The 18,115-nt window shown below is 40.2% G+C and overlaps 1 protein-coding gene across 3 annotated transcripts in view; it reads left to right on the forward strand.

Annotated features, from left to right (window-relative positions):
* KCNJ5 (potassium inwardly rectifying channel subfamily J member 5) overlaps nt 1-15,610 on the forward strand; it is a 143,898-nt gene extending 128,288 nt beyond the window's left edge. For 2 of the 3 annotated variants that reach the window (XM_040326208.1, XM_040326206.1), the window contains exon 4: nt 14,916-15,610. In XM_040326208.1, the coding sequence (XP_040182142.1) occupies nt 14,916-15,199 (284 nt within the window). In that variant the 3' untranslated portion in view covers nt 15,200-15,610. The remainder of the gene's footprint in view (nt 1-14,915) is intronic. The other variant, XM_040326207.1, reaches the window with a different exon arrangement.
* Nucleotides 15,611-18,115: the final 2,505 nt, after the last annotated feature.

Below are 18,115 nucleotides of genomic sequence, written 5' to 3' on the forward strand. Positions count from 1 at the left end.
AATAATATAGGCCATGGTGCATCATATTATTATTCATAAACTGTTCAGGGCATTTCTTTTGTAATCTTATTTAAATTTTTATGTTCAGGGGACATTAAATATTTCCCTGGCGGTAACCAAGTTTATTATGCATGTGCTCCATTTAGTATTATTACTTCCTCCTCAAGGATTAATGGCCTTGTAATTTTGAACCGTGCTGAGTGCACATTATTGATTTCCTAAAGTGTAACCAAAGGCATAACTTTTTGTGGAGTGGAGAAGGATTACAAAGTCTGTCTAATTTTTTTTTTTTTTGCGGTTGGTTCCCCTGTTGGGGAGATTTACTCTCTCTATTTGTCCTGTTTCTTGCTGGAAGTGAAAGTAAAAGTAAAAAAAAAATGGGTTGAATTAAGAACAGGAATCATGGGAAAGTCTTCCAATGGGGACACTAGTTACTGGTACTTCTGTTGACAACCCTGGGATATCATCACTTTGGAGGGATTTCCTCTCACTACCTGTTTTGGGTATGGTAGAGGAAGAGAAGGGAAATCTCCCATAGGTGGGATGAGGAAAAAAAAGGGTTATTTCCTCCCATACCCATCCAGAATGAAAGTCGTCTCCCCGCTGGGCATGCTGGGGAAAGGTACTTAAGGGGACAGACGCCATTTTTTGGGGCCTTTTGCCTCATGGCCCTCCGGGCTCGCGGTATGTGATGGTTGATCTCAGCCGCGGGGCAACGTTGGCCCGAGGATGCATCCCTGCCACGTAGGCCCAGTTGTCTTGAATGGGGCCTGCACTTTGGAGGTGGTCCTGTGCTGTCTGTCCTAAGGGAGGAAGCCACTCAATGGAGGAAACCAGGGGAGGACCTGTCCTGGAGAGGACCAAGTGGAAGGCTGGTATCTTGGGGAAGGCCCGGTAGTTTTATTTGAGGACCATAGCCTATGTTACCTTGCAGTGTGCTGGGTCGGCTTAAAGGCTCTAAACTGTAAGGCTGGATATCCGAATACTAAATCTTGTGGCAGAGGTTTATTGAACAGTTCATCTTTATCGCACTAAAGTCTGTGACAGAGACTGTTATTCATAATTGTTTTGGTCTGTGCATTATCCCGGCTGCTAGGCTGGTGAGAGGGGCCTATCCGGGTGAGCAGTACCCACTCGGAGGAAAGTGGCGAGTGTGACATTTTCAAATTTTTAAAAGTTCCCCAGTGATCTGCATTGAGTGCCTGAACCTTCCCCTGACCCTCCATCCCTCTACCTGTGCAAGTTTGTGCCAAATAAAGCTTAACGAAAAGGATTTACAACTTGTGTGAACTTTGAGGTTTTTATAGACTCTCATCCCCTAGACAACGAATGGTGAGGTAACGTGCAGGCCCAAATCTAAACCAGCAGCTCCTTCGGGGGTAGTGCTACATATACATTTGACTTGCATGCCAGCCTTAGCACAGTGCACAAATAAGGGCTCATTGTATGGCATCCCTGAAGCTAGTCTTGTATGACATCAGGGTTGCCAACCGCCAGTAAATTTACTGACAGTTTGTAAAAATCTGTTATTTTTAGGTGTAAATTAAGCAAATTACTTTGTTATAGGTATTGTCAGTGTTTCCATATCATGTTTATACTGTCCAAATATTCACTGTGTTAGTTTTCAATAGGAGTTCTGTAATTTCTTAGGTTGCCAGTAAAAAATGTGCTCCGCCAGTAAATTTTCCATGTTTTGTTAGTAGAAAATGCTACCAGAGGTTGGCAACCATGTATGACATGCTTGAAGCCTATCTTATAAAACCTCAGTTGCTGCTGCTTCCAATGCTTGCAATAGCAGAGCCATAATTTCTCCTGTTTCTCATTTAACCACTTCCCTACCGATGTATTTTCATATGTCGGCCGCAGGAACCCTTCGTCCCTCCGGGCGGCCGTCGTATGATGTCATGGGATTCCCTGCATCCCTCACTGGGGACCCAATGTGCGTGCCCGGCGGCCACGATGTCCGCCGGGCCCCCGCGATTGCTCATCACAGAGCAGGGACATGGATCTGTGTTTGTAAACAGATCCACGTCCTGTCATGTGAGAGGAGACCAATCAGTGTGTTCCCATTACAGAAGAACACTGATCGGTCTCCTCCCCCTGCGAGTCCCCTCCCCCTACAGTTGGAAACACTCCCTAGGTAACATTTGTAACCCCTTCATCGCCCCCTAGTGTTAACCCCTTCTCTTTTTTCAAAATTGTCGCTCTTTTTTTTTGTTTATTTTTTTTTTTCATTTCGATTTTTATTGTTTTATGATTATATAGGGCATTTATTAGAGCTATAACTGATTAAAACTGTTGTGTTCGATTAAGGAAGCCGGCGGAGAGGTGAGTACCAATCAAAAGAATTTTGATCGATCAAAAGAATTAAAGATTAATCGATGAATTAATAGTTAATTTTCACAGCCCTAGCATTTATTCATCGAATCATCATAGGACCTACTCCAAATGCCAGGTATGGAAGTGGTTAAATAAATTAAAACTGTTCTGTCCTTGCCTGGGAAAGTAGATACATAGCACTGGAACCCTGAGGTTTCATTCTATGTTTATGGGGTGGGGTAAATGGAATCTGATTATTGGGCTTGCAGCTTCTGCAACCTGAAGGTTTCCACGATCACCTTTGGTTGTGGTTGGAATGGGTGAATCCAGAACTAAAGTGCTACACTGTGATATACAAGTCCAATAAGAGTTTTTTCCCCCCCCAATTACAGATTGATTATAAAGTCAGGGTTAAAAATTAAACACACAAAAGTAGTAATTAAAAAAAGTTATACATTGGCATACCACATGATTCAGAATGCTAGAGAACAAATACCAGTAAGAGAATGAAAAGTGTGAAAATATTAAATCAGGAATAGTATTAATAATGATATAAATGATGGTAATGAGGATGACAATAAATTATTTATAAATGATGGTAATGAGGATGACAATAAGTTATTTATAGTAACAGCATCACTCATCTTGTAATACCATCAGCATTATTGCTGATGGTAGTAAAAATGTAATAATACATGGGATAAAATGGTAAAAGGAAAAAAAAAGTGTATAAAATTAGCAAATCGAAAAAGAAATAATATGAAAAGGAACGCAATCGATAACTAGTGGGAATGCTCTATAGCATTCCCAGTATTGTTATTCGTTTTTTATTATTCTTATTAGTGGGAATGCTATATATAGCATTCCCAGTATTGTTATTCGTTTTTTATTATTCTTAATTTTAATTTTATTCCGTAAGTTTTTTGGCTCTGCATAAATTCTGCATACTTTCAGCTATTAAGACCATTCAACTTTTAAAATGTTCAGCTCTTTCAGCTAATGATGGGACTTCTTCAACTTTTTTTCTACTATTTATACTTTTTAAAATATTAAGCTTTTAGGCACTTTTTTTAACATTGAAGTCAATGAGAGCATGCTTCAAATCCTTAAAACATTCTCCAGCTACAAAAAGTTTCAGCTCCTTCATACTTTCACCTACAGACACCAAACAAACTTTAAAACGTTCACAAAATATTCAGCTATCCGGCTATATCTTTTCAGTTTGATATCTTTTCCAGTTTTTGTGAAAAAGCAGTTTAAGTTTAGTGATTTTTTCAGAAAATGTTATCGTTTTATACAGAGTTTCTATTGAGCTGTTTAGAGTGGATGATGTCATCCTTAGAGCAGAGAGCTTTAAAAAAATTATCTTTATAAAGAGGGAACAAATTGCCTTTCACTCCCACAAGATCTACTTGTCATACACAATTTATACATCAAAACGTATATATGTATATATGTCTGGTTTCAGGCAATGTGCTCAGTTTTGTGATACGCATTTTACTTTTGGCTGGATGAGCTTCCAAATGACAAGTGTTTCACATTTTCTTCCATTGACTGTCATGTAAAAAATTCTTCAGATTTCCCAGTGAAACGCACAAAGAACCTCTTTTTTAAATCGCTGACATGCCCACATTTTTAAGTTTATCAACATAAATTTCATACCGATACGTTCACAAAGGCCGTATATCTCAAACGGTGAAGTTGCTGTTTCGATAGCATGTACGGTTGTGGCTTTATTAAGTTTGTTTGAAGGGTTCTCTCACTCATTAGGTGTGGGGTTTAAAGGGGTTGTAAAGGTATTTTTTTCCCCTAAATAGCTTCCTTTACCTCAGTGCAGGGGGGAGGGGCGACCAGGCAAATCAGGACACTCTCTATATTGCAGATAGAGAAAGGAGCTGTGTGTTAGGCATCCTGATCGCCCCCTCCCCCCTTGAGAGGCTGTCTCCACACCAGGGAAAAAGCCCCGCATTACTGTGTGTAGTTACAGACAGAAGAACAGGAAGTGAGGGTTTCTCAGAAGAAATAAGGACATTTAAAAGCAAAATCAAAGGATGAGGTAAGTGGTAAGAGGTAATGAGGACTGCACTAAGGTAAAGAAAGCTATTTAGGGGAAAAAAATGTTTCCTTTACAACCCCTTTAATGATCAAAGAGAGGCTTTATAAGTACTGAAGAAACACTGCTTGTATGTCCTAAAGATAGTGTAGTGGTTATAGTAAATGGCTTTGGTGCGTGCTCAGCAATTCAGCTATTCAGCATCCCCACGCATTTTCTGCAGGAAATGCATTTTCTAGTTTAATATATTGATAACCTTTATGAAATATGGATCATAAGATATTTAGAATTTATAAAATTAATGTATCTGAACTATTTGTGGCTTTGATGATATGTAAAGAAGCACAAGCTGGCTTACTGACCGTGACCTTTTTTAGAGCATCTAAATTTCATATCAGTTTAATAGTATCTGTTTTCGAAGTGTGAAAGTGATTTGGGCTTCTTGTGGTGTTTTTAGAGTAAGGGTACGTGCACACTGCTGTTTTTTACAGGACTTGTGTGTTTTGCCCATAGAAGCAGCACAATGTTATCCTGCGTGTCCATGCATTAGGAGGTTTAGAAGCGCAAGAAAGAAAAAACCCTTCTGGTTTGCATTTTTGATTGGAGTTTTCTGGCACAAACGCTAAACGCGCCTAAACATGTGTACAAAAAATGCTCTGTACAAGTGTTTTTTTTTCCGCCAGGGGAACTGCCAATTTTTTTAAAGTCCAGTGTGCATGGAGCCTTACCATGTTGTATTTTTTTTATTGTGATGTTGATTTAGTAGACTCTGTGGCTATAAAAATGTTTGTGAGTGTTACGTGGTTAAAGGCCAGCATTCCATTTTGAATGAGCCAGTCTGACTTGATTAAAATTAGTTAAGACTCCCAGGACTCCCAAGAGTTTTTGACCTTAATTCTAGGTTTATAAAGTGGATGGTTATCATTTATATAAATAATTATATAATGATGTATCGTGTAATTAAGTAATTTATTATTTCATTATAGGGCACCATTAATTTTATAGACCATATAATTATGTCCCATACATCAATATATTTAAATTTGGGATCTTGATGAGTTTTTTTATTGTGACAGTATTTTTGGAAATGTTTAACTGTACACAAAAAAGGAGTGTAGTCAGATGCTAGGCTACAGCAATATGGAAATGGAGACATTTCCCTTTATTTTTCCATCCTTCAATGGAAATAGTGATGTTATGCTGCACCAACCTCCTAAGCAGCCAAGCAAGCCCATAGACTTTTATGCAGTGCACTGATGATTCTGGGAGTGGTAGTTTGAGATGGCAGCCATATAATGGGAAGAATGGACTCATTACAATTCACATGCCATCAATCAAGGCACTGTTTAGTGAGAGTACTGAAGAGAGGATTTTTAATAAACTACCTGGGAAAGCCTTGACACCAATGAAGTTGAACCCCTTTTACACAATTGTTCCGATGAGGTCCATCTGTCAGTTTTTCAGGGGGATTTGATTGGACTGTGCATTTAATTCTATGGAACGGCAGGTGTAAATGGACATATGTCCATTTACAACTGCCTACTTCCAATCCCATCTGGTTCACTAAAAGAAAACAGAAGGGGCTCCATTCTTTTCCATATAGGCGGATTGGAGGTAGTCGGTTGTAAATGGATGGCGTAGTCTGTATACACCCGGCCACCCATAAAGCAGAGCTGGCTCTGTCCATGTCCGCTCTGCATAAACTAAGCGTACACAGACCTGTCATCCACCCACTCTCTAATCAGCAGGGGATCTGTGGGTGGATCACATGCTGATTGGAACGCAGTCAGCCCTGTGTGAAAAAAGCCAGAGAGGGAGAGAGAGAGGTGACATCTGGGAGCAACGCAGCGCCTCCCACATCAATGCATCTTCACTACTCCAGCAGGGAAAATGGAGCATTCACTCACTCACTGCTTCCCAGCGCTTACCCTGTGCTTTCCACCTTGTACAGCGAGAGGTTACTGCAGCATCCTGGGGACTGGTGAGGGGGCCATTTGTTCATTGATACTGCTAGCAGGCACTGAGCTACTGAAATCAGGACACCAATGCCTTGTTTCCACTGAACAGAACGGTTTGGGTCAGTAAATTTGGAGCGGTTAGAATGGGACCGGTCTATTCTCGTGAGCGTTTCCACTGCAAATCGGGGGACCATTCAGGGTTAAGAAAAAATGCCTAGCGCATCCACCAATCAGTGGAATGTATTATATCTCCGCCCTAATGGAACCGTTCCATTTTCTATGACCCCACTGAAGCAGGACCCAGAATGGTCCGGTACGGTTCAGTTTAATGGCACACTTTCATAATGGAAACACCCAAAATAGCGTACCGAACCGATCCGCTCAGTGGAAACGAGGCACAAGTGTACCCAATCCAATACCACATTATACCGAATCTTTACCATATCTGAACCACATCTACCTTGCACCAAGAATATACTGTATCTATACTGCATGTAGGTTAACTGGGCTGTCATTGAGTGCAAAGACTGGACTGCTGGCTAAATTGAATCCTGCCATAGCTGATTACAATCGTGTGAGACCTCTGATGGACTTGTCATCGCACAGGACCTGGCCTCAGACACAAGAGCTTTCTCCCAGGGAAGGTGTGAGGTATGATTTGGATCAAAGCACTCCCTTTGCTTGTAAGGAAGGAAAAGAGGGAATGTCTCAGCAGGATTGCAAGAGAAATCACAGGAACTCCTATTTCTCTCCGTTGCTTTGCACTGAATGAGAGCACATGAACAGAGACACTAAAGAGGGCACTCTGGGCCTAGTAAGAATTTAAACTTGCACAAGCTAATCTTTTGTCTGCTGGGAACTGTTGGTTTTTCCTTTTAAGGGCTCCAACTTTGCCGATTGACGTGTTTTTTTTTTTATTTTTTATCATTCACTGTCCAGAAGTTTAAAATGGGGGCCTGTTAAATCAAGTTAAGGACCGTCTTTATATACTGTTGCTTAATAAAAAGCAATTCAGTTCTGTTAAATACTGATAGAATACTGCAGGTGTTTACCAACTCTTTGAGAGTAACATTATTTTCTTACTGATTATTTCCATAACTACAATTGTTAATACTCTCTTCATTTAGACCAGGGGTCTTCAAACTATGACCCTCCAGTTGTTCAGGAATTACAATTCCCATCATGCCCAGTCAAGTCTGTGAATGTCAGAGTTTTACAATGCCTCATGGGATGTGTAGTTCCGCAACAGCTGGAGGGCCATAGTTTGAGGATCCTTGATTTAGACTATGCATGACCTAATAAATTCTTTGAAATACATCAAGGTGTGCTGGGAAGTACTGTGTGAGCGGGGTGTGTCATCTTCAGGTGTGCAGAGAAATCACAAGACCATTCTGCAGCTTATATGGGGGCTTGATAAAGGATTTGAATTTGCGACTGAGAAAAAAAGATGATGATCGCCTCTATCAGCCAGGCTACCCCGCACAGAATGGCAGGTTTGGGCTCTGTGTAGTTGAAGGACTTGCTGGTTTCACCTGGATAGATAAACAGATCTATAAATTAGTAACATAAGTGCCCGGGCAGAAAACATGTGTGGTGGACACAAAAGTTGACCAGGCAGCTTCTTGCCCTTATGCTTTATTAGAATGGAGGAAGGGAATTCTGACCGTCTTTCAAGGGGATAGCCTGCAGCTAACAGGGGATCTTGAAGCCCAGCTTACACAGGCAAGTATACCGATCAGATACCCAGAAAGTTCTAGTTCCTTAGCATTGGATTCAGGAGTACAAGATACTATCTCCACCCCATCCTCAACTACTGAGTGTCTAAAAGCCTTGTGGGAGATTTATGGGGGCGTAGAAGACTGTTCTGAATTGGTTTACATGTTCTCTCACACCTATCCCCCCGACACCCAAAGAGTAATTTTTCTGCACCTGTTTGACAAGTGCATATCATTGCAATTTTTTACAGCAAGGCCTATTCTTGCTTTTATCAAGATTACCTCTAAAGGGTTATGGTGGGAAGGCGTACCCGACACCCAAAGACCAATTTTTCTGCACCTGTTACTTCTATTCAAAGTCAAAGTGACACCAGAATGTATCCAAAGAATCTCTAATCTTGTTCCCAGTGCACTACATTGTGGCCTCCTCATACACGCTGGCTCTCCAGCTGTTGCTGAGCAAAATAAAGGCAGCTTGCAGGGAAAATGTCATTTTTTTTTTTTTGTTTTATAAATGCAATTATTGCTGCAGCAGATTGTAGACATGGTACAGATCTACTACTTTACAGCAGGGGTGCCCAACCAATGGCCCATGGAGCCCTCTGATGTGGCCCGTGACCCCCTGCTCTGGGATGAAATAGAATAGAATACTATTATTAAAGGTACGTTTGTTACTAAAATCACAGTGTATATATGAGCATATCTGTTCTGCAGTGGTTACTGGGCGAGTTTGGTGTGCTGAGAGTAGAGTGGGCTCTATAGAGCCAAGTGGGCTGCCATCCACCCGCTTCGCTCATTGTGGCCCGTGACCGGTTACCAAGTCACTTAAGTGGCCCTTGCTCTTCAAAAGGTTGGGCACCCCTGCTTTACAGGTAGACCAAGGGGACCCACCAGGCACTATATTGGAAGGAATTTTTCATTTTAATGCTTTATGCTTTAAAAATCACTGCTCATTTAAAAATTGTGGGCCAGATTCTGGTAGATCCGGCGTATCTCTGCGGCGGCGTAACGTATGTCATTTCCGTTACGCCGCCTGCCGCCTGTGCGAGCACGCCGGAGCTCATCCTTACAAATGGCAACTCTTCTATAAATTGCTTCTATATATAGACATTTTCCGGCGCCATCTAGTGGTTCTTTAATGGAACATCTTCTGTCCCTTTTTAGTTGATTATTATTTATTTTATTTTGTATATTTATTAATGTCGTCTCACAAATGTTTTCTCTCCCATAAAAGTAACATTGTATTACAAGAGTCACCATTTCGTTCGAAACACAATCCAAAACCCAAATCAATATTATAAATAAATAACTTTTATTTTTCTGAAAAAAAAAAAAAGAAGAAATGTTGGGATGCTCTATAAAATCTAAATAAAAACTGAATTTTATTATTATTATTATTATACAGGATTTATATAGCGCCAACAGTTTGCGCAGCGCTTTACATCAGGGAAGACAGTACAGTCACAATACAATCAATACAGGAAGGATCAGAGGGCCCTGCTCGTTAGAGCTTACAATCTAGAATGCAATGATTTGCAAATCGTAATTCACAATAGAAAATAGAAAACATATGAAATGTTTATACTGGGAAAATGTACCATTTTAGGAAAAAATAAGGTGATTTTAAAATTGACGGCAGCAACACATCTTAAAAAAGTTGGGACAGGGCCATGTTTACTTTGGTGTAGCATCCCTTCTTCTTTTAACAAAACTCTGTAAATGTCTGGGAGTTGAGGAGACCACTTGCTGAAGTTTTGTGAGCGGAAAGTTGTACCATAGAATATCAAAATTCATTTCATCTGCCCACAGAACAGTTTTCCACTTTGCAACAGACCATTTTAAATGAGATTTGGCTTAGAGAAAACAGCAGCATTTCTGGATCATGTTAAGATATGGTTTCTTCTTTCCATGATAGAGCTTTACCTTACATTTTTTGATCACATGGTGAACTGTGTTCACAAACAGTGATTTTTGGAAGTATTCCAGAGCTCCATCACAGAATCATGTCAATGTTTAATGTAGTGCCATCTGAGGGCCCAAAGATCACATGCATTCAATATTGTGTTTCAGCCTTGTCCCTTGCACACAGATTTCTTCAGATTAAGTGTTTTTGATGGCATTATGTACTGTAGATGATGAGATATTTAAAGTCTTTGCAATTTTATGTTGGGAAACATTATTCTAAAATAGTTTTGACACTGTTTAGACACAGCTTTTCCCAGATTGGTGAACCTATGCCCATCTTTATTTCTGAGAATCTCTAAGGCCCCATACACACGGGAGGAATTATCCGCGGATACGGTCCAGCGGACCGTTTCCACGGATAAATCCTCTCGAGGATTTCCGCGGATTTCTATGCGATGGCGTGTACACACCATCGCATTGAAATCCGTGCCGAAATCCTCTGGCGATGACGTGTCGCGCCGTCGCCGCGATTATGACGCGGCGACGCTGTCATATAAGGAATTCCACGCATGCGTCGAATCATTACTACGCATGCGGGGGATCCCTTCGGACGGATGGATCCGGTGAGTCTATACAGACCAGCGGATCCATCCGTTGGGATGGATTCCAGCAGATGGATTTGTTTGGCATGTCAGCAAATATTCGATCTGCTGGAATCCATCCCAGGGGAGATATATCCGCGGAAACAGATCCGCTGGAGTGTACACACCATAGGATCTATCCGCTGAAACCCATTTGCTGGGATTTTTCAGCGGATGGATTCTATCGTGTGTACGGGGCCTAAGACGACCTGTTTTGTTGAGTTTATTTTTTTGTTTGTTTTTTGTCTGTTTTTCTTCAACGCCTTTTTTGTTTTCCATAAAAAAAAAAAAAAAAAGGGGTGAAATAATGTTCTTTTACAATGCTAAGTAATATATTTATTACATGGTATTCAAACTATATAACACAAAGACTTTAATGAGAGATTTCTGAGACTTTATGTAAGGTCTTAAATTATTGCAATTTCTTCTGAGCACAAAGCTGCAATTTGCAAATATTGTGAGAAGAAATATTATTTTATTATGAGGGAAAAGGGGGGTGGTTACCTGTTCTCATGTATAGATTAAATGTTCTCATCATATACAGTCCTTGTTGTTCCATTTGTAAAAAAAAAAAATAGCATTTAAAAAAAAAAAGAAAGTTTATTTGATTTACTGAATAAGCCATACATTTATTTCAAGCATAATACTTTGTGTGTGTGTGTGTGTGTGTGTGTGTGTGTATATATATATATATATATATATATATATATATATATATATATATATATACACATTTCACCTTCCCAGTGTAAAATTACTTTTAATGTTTTATTTTTTTGTCATTTTTTCCAGAAAAAAAGCAGGGGGAATTTTTTTTTCCCATACCTTCAGAATTTCTGGACATGTTACATACTCATGACCACACGCCTGAGTTGAGAAAAAATGTCCTAGGTGAATATTTAGGGTATACTTTCTTAGAACAGCAAAAAATATGGATATTTAGCTTGGTTCATAAAGCATCCATTTTTCACAAAATTTAGAATACTGGGTTTAAAGTCTTCTCTCATGGGTACAGGGTCCCCACAACCCGTTACAAAATCTCAATAAATGATTTTCAATGAAAATAATGAATTTTAGAGAAGTTTTTATTTATTTTAGAATTTTTTTCTATCTTTTGTTGCAACTTTAGCTCTAAAAGAGCAGAATTGCCTTTTTGAACAGACTGTTATTGAGGTAAACTTATATCTGGACTTGAATATCACAGTTCTAGGTTCACTGGTCTCCCCGCCTGGCTCATACAGCAATTTGCACCATTAGGTCTCTTTTGTAGGAAATTCTGCTGGACACACATCTCATTGAAATTTAGTGTTACAGTTTCCAGACAGTTACATCACCTTGAATGTTATGTGCATTTTGTGAGTTTTTTTTTTTTTTCCATTACTGATTTGAGCTACGATAGCTGAGTGCAACTGATCATGTGAAATAAGGGACATATTTGCAGTGACTTTATTTGATGTTGTTTGGGTACAGGAGCCTATAAATCATTCTTTGACCCCTGTGACTCTCAGGTTAGCACTAAAACTAATTTTATTCTGTGTTTCAAGGGACATTAAGCAGGGCAATAAATAACATAAGCTGTTCAGTTACACACAGCATGAAGCCAAACTGTTTAACCCCTTGTAGCTGGTGCTGCCTGGAGTGATAGAGCTGATTATTTCTATGTTGAGGTGGAAATATTTTTAAATTCATCTATAGTAACTTAATGTGCAGCGCAAAATTGCACAGTAGCCCATAGAGACCACGTTTTATCATTCTGAAGCTAGATACTGTATACACTCAGGATTCTGATTGTTGGAATCAAATGCATCCATAAACAGTCCTCTGACATGCTCATCCACTGTATTGTGTGTGTGTGTGTGTGTGTGTGTATGATCTCCCTGGTATGGATGAGGAGGTTAGGGTTGCCACCTTTTCTGCAAGCCAATCCCGAACATTCTTGTACCCATAAAATATGCTTAGAATGCTGTGCCACAAGTAAGACTCTCACAGACATGTATAAACCTCAGCACGAGAATTAAAAAAATATAAAACTCTTCCAATACCTATGATTTGTGCACTGAATGAAAAAAAAATTATTCTTCTATCCAAACAAATTGGGTGGATTGAGGGTATTCCCTCCCTTCTGAAGGGGAGGGGCCAGAGGATCTGGCCATTTCTGATTAGTGCTCTGTGTAGCGAATCAACAGATTCCCCGACTCTGAGGGGGACACGGTTAATAAATGTGTCCGGGTTTCATGCAGTCGGAAACACGGATACATGGTTTAAAACCCGGACTGTTCGGGTGAATACTGGACAGGTATAAAACCCTAGAGGAGGTACTCCAGGGTAGATAACTGGTGATGTTGGTGTCCATCCCCTTTTGTGGAACAATTTGTGCTGGGGGTTACCAATAAATTGCTCTTTGTATCACGTGCCAGTTATTTAAAACAAAAGAAGCTTTAGGGTCTCTTGAACACTAAAAAATTACCAGTATTGCCTTATCTATTGCCATCCTCGCTGAATAGCATTCATTATTTTTAAAGCTGAACTCCAGACAGATGGATAAATACACATATGAAATACATGTAGGTTTTACTTGCCTAAGGCTTTGTATTCCTGTCAGTCCAGTTCTAAGATTTGCACAGCTCTGTCACGCAGCCCCGCCATGTCTGGTGAAGCAGGAGACCTAATTGTTCCTGTTGCATTTAAGTAACGCTTACAATAAACACTTGAACAGTGAAATTAAATAAACTGACTGGCTCATTGGGGTGTTTATCCCTCTCAGCAGGCAGACCGGCACCGCACTCAGCCTCTCACAGCGAGCTGCTGAGGGCCTGAGCCCGCTGCTCCCACCCTCTTCACAGCCCAGCACTCCTGTGAGCGAAGAGGAAGCAGAGAGCAGTGACTGACAGTCTCCAGCTTTCTGCTCAAGGAGCACTGAGAACCGAATGATTGGCGGTGTTGGATTGCTCGGTTCTCAGCGTTGGAGCCGTCAGGGGACAGATGCAGCATCCACCTAGGTAAGTATGATTGGAGGGGGGGGGGGGGTGGTGCGAAACTCCATACTTCCACTTCAACCCACGGAAGGATGTCTTTTTTGTGTTTTATAGTTAATTTATTAATAAACACACTCACCTGTCACAGGATCCAGCGCTGCGGCCACCTTGCTGAATCCTCCCCTGAGCTCCACTGAAAGTAATGCAGTGCAGATCACATTACTTTCAGTGGAGCTCAGGGAAGGATTCATTTGACAGGCAGGAGTCTGCTTGCCAGATTTAGAACATCGGAGCGATTTGGCATGTCAAATCGCAGGCCAAATCAGCGGCTATTGCCGGCAATGGCACCGTACTGATTGACAAAAGTAGTTCCTGTACTACTTTTGGCTCCTTCGTGGGGCGATTTGTATAGACATCTGTGCAGGAACCTGCACTGATTTCTGTAAAATGGCTCCTGAAGTCGGACTTACATGCGGGCATGAAATTGTGCGAGTTCAGCTGAACTTGTATGATTTCTAACCCACAGTCAGTATGAATCTAGGTTCACACACAATCCTGGTGACGGTAGCCACTGAGAATGTGTGTAAAGTCCCCAATGTCAGGTCCACACTACGTACAGATCTGGCAGCAAAAGGGTGAAAGCACCTTTTATGTGGTGTGTTTTCTTTTCCTTGAAAGTAACAAAATTAATAAAAAAAGCTTTTTTTCCCCCTCAATAGATTTGCATTGTGTTTAATGTGCATTGTGTTGCATTAAAATGCATACATGTAGCACTTAATGCAGCGCATCACACTGCACATGACACCAGCGTTGTGGTGTGAAGAGGACACACAGAAAACAATTGTATTCTATGTGTTCTTGCGGATATCCTGTATCATTCCAGTGCCTAAAACACAGGTCACTGCATACAATACTGCATAAAAAGAGATAGAAAAGACCGCTTAATGGGCTGTCTGCTACACACAAGAGGACATCGATATGCAGCTTGTGTGTATCCAGGGAGGAAGGAAGTGGATTCTTAACATTCAGTCTGTGTGAAGGAGAGCAACACCTCATCTAATATACAGCAGAGAGCGTAGCTAAGAATTATCCTTACACATTTCTTTGATCAGAAAAAGTGATCATAGCTGTCGTGACTATGGATTGAATTCCCCTTTTAATGATGAAGCATAAACATGCATGCAGTATCTTTTTGTGTTTTCCTGTTGCTATCTTTTGCTGTTCTTCTTGTAGATTGTGGCCTTGCATCGGTTTGGTGTAGCAGCAGGCTGTGCAGTTTGCTATGTGCTTGAACAGCCATCCAAGGCTCCTATGCAACCTCATTGCCCTTATTTTTGCCTTATTTTTAGGAATGACCTGCCAAGCCCGCAGCTCCTATGTGAACAGAGAAGTCTTGTGGGGGTACCGCTTTAACCCAGTCCTTACCCTAGAAAAGGGTTTTTATGAAGTGGATTATACAACCTTCCACGATACTTATGAAACCCCCACACCAAGCTGTAGTGCCAAGGAGCTGGAGGCACTCCAGAGAGAAGACCGGCTGTTTCACCGACTATATTCTCCACAAACATATGAAGGAACGCATAATGGAGCACCCAGATCTGATGACACCAAACTAACCTCACAACCAGACTGAAAAAAAACTGCATACTCTTAGGGTGGGGTCTACTGTGCCTCCAGTGTAAGCAATATGGTGAGAAAGCTCTTCTAGATGGAGACCTACTGGACTTTAGGGTTGGGTCGTGGAAGCTTTGGCCATGGACTGCATTGTAATATAAGGCGATAACTGTGTGTCATAGACACAGGGCAGGCTGTAGTAATGTCCAAATAGTGTAATTGGGCCCTTTTTTCTGCAAAAGTTTAATCCCTTAACTCTCTCTTGTTGTGTCCTGAAGAGTTGTCAGCAAGTCTACTAATTATGTTCACAAATGCACAATAAAATCCAGAATTATTCTTTGGTCATTTTCATATCTGACGTTTTCACAGTGCAGACTTTCACTGTTTTTTTGTGAATATGAAACTAAAGAAAATAAAGCTGTTAAAAATACCAGTTTGTGGTTTTTCTTTTATTTTATATTTCAATGTATTTTTATTGAGAGATTTATTACAAAGGGTCTGGCAACTGCGGAAAGAAAATGAATAACGAAGAAAGGAAATTTATAAGTAGCCTCGCAGGGCAACATGGTGTTTTATAGCAGCCAACATACATTAATACAACATTCACATAGATATCATAAATGTCAAAAATACACATCAGGTTATTGCGTTACTATCTATTACTAGATTGACCAGTTTTGCCATGCTACTTCAAATGGCTTAAGTGAGTCGGCCCGATATGCTATACGTTTTTCAAATGAGTATATTGAGTTGATAATGGTTATTACTTCTGACCAGGTTAGGTGCCTGATCTCCCTTCCAGTGTCTGGTGATCGTTAGACTAGCTGCCAGCAAAATGCCAGTAGCCACCTTTTCGTTGCACCACAGTAAATTTGTCTATTCCAAGGTTTAGTAGGACTAAGTCAGGCTATGGTTTGGTTAGGATACCGGTAACACTGGAAAGAAGCCAGAACACACTTCGACTAAAGCTCCTTACATTTTTACTAGACCAGAGTATATGAAAGAGATTGCCCACTTGGCCACATCCACGCCAGCATAAGGGGGACCTGCCTGATGCAAAGCGAGAAACATGATATGATGTAAGATACCATGAGTTTCAATTTTATGCGTGAGCTCCCAGTAATTAACACAGTGTCGCAATGCACTGACCCACTGGCGAGGGTCATACGTTTTTTGCAAATACGTTTCCATACCTAGTTTTTTTTGTGAATTGCAGCTTGTTCTGCAGTGAGTTGTAAAAGAAAGAATGGCTTTTGTTATTATAATACTGCCAAATATTGGAGGGCATCTGGATTTTGGGAGGGGGCATTTGCAATCACAAAATGCCTGATATTGAAAAGTTTTTTTTGTGTTTTTTTTTTTTTCTCTTGTCTGTTCACCTATATCTGCACATTATAGGAGTGTAGACATCACAGGGCCTCATAGAAAAGTATGAATTAAGCACCAAAAAAAGAATGTAAAATTGTTTCATGGTAACTGCCTCATTTCCATGTCTACTCCGCTTAGCTGCCTGAGCTGCTATGGATCTTGGTACCCCCCTATTAGTATTTTGCATAATTTTGTATCCTGTGCTTTATAGGACTTTGACTGCTGCTTAATTTTGTTACATTATATGTGTACATTGAAATTAAACTATTGTGGCCGATAAACAGAAAATATTCTTGATGAGAGCTGTACCTTATTAATCATTGCAGTAATACACATATGACATCCTTTGAACACACTTTTTTATAGGATGTACTTTACTACTTTATTATATTTATAGGTAAATGTATATATTGCAGCTTACCAGACCTTAGATGGGGTGGCTCTATTAGTTTTCTTTTTGTTTAGTCTTTTTCCCTTTTATTTTCAGCTGCTGATCCTGCCAGTTAACCACACATGGAGAGATTTACTAAAACTGCAGAGTGCAAAATCTAGTGCAACTAACGGGATCAACAATGAATAAAACATGATATTGGGGAACTCGGGAAAGACCCTAACACATGTCGTCTTTTTTTTTTTAAGCTGCACGTTGTTGCACACCCAAACACATGCTGGGCATCATATTGAAATTTACATATTTGGCTCTAGTTCTGAAAATCCTCACTAGAATATCAATAGTTAAACTGTGAGCATTTTGTGGTATTTATTTTTTATTAATGAGCTCATTCTTGCGAATGGATATATAGTGTGGGTGCACAGAGAAACGTTTTAAATGGCATTGAGGCCATGTGTGAGCTTGTGAATTTCTGTTCTATAGAATATTACCCTTTTATATGGGTACATCCATACAATACTCGTCACAGTCATGTAACTGCAATCAATGTATTCACTTTAATCCACTTATCTGGCCTCCCTCCCACACACTCATTGCCCTGCGCTAAATGCCTGTGGACTTGCCCATCTAGCGAGCTATTGTGCACCAAACAGGTTAATGTTCCAAACCTCTTTACTGTCTACTGTGACAGATAGAGGAGCACATAACTGCACTTCATCTTCTTGTACACAGATGAAAGGCTTGAGAACATTTTGTTTATGTGGAAATAGAAAATCAAAGACCCAGCGAGCTTGCAAACACAAACTTCAAGACTCCTGTAGGTCTCTCACCTTCCAAAGATATACAAACTTCTTATGTAGACATTTTTCACAATATGATTCAATATCACAGAGGTCGACTGTCTTTACTATTACACCTATGCAATATATTCCCAAATCTATGAACTACAATAGATTTATCAAGCTGTGTGACACAGAAGTGTTGTGGATACACAGACTTGGTACACTTCACCCAGATGGTTTAAATGGAAGTATTGGCCTATTGCAATAAAGTCATTCAGTAGACAAAGGTTATACTGAAGTACAGTGAGGGAAAAATGATTTGATCTCCTGCTGATTTTGTACAATTGCTCACTGACAAATGAACAGTCTATAATTTTAATGGTAGTTTTTTTTC

This window comes from Rana temporaria, chromosome 10 (assembly GCF_905171775.1).
Source record: "Rana temporaria chromosome 10, aRanTem1.1, whole genome shotgun sequence".
NCBI lineage: Eukaryota > Metazoa > Chordata > Amphibia > Anura > Ranidae > Rana > Rana temporaria.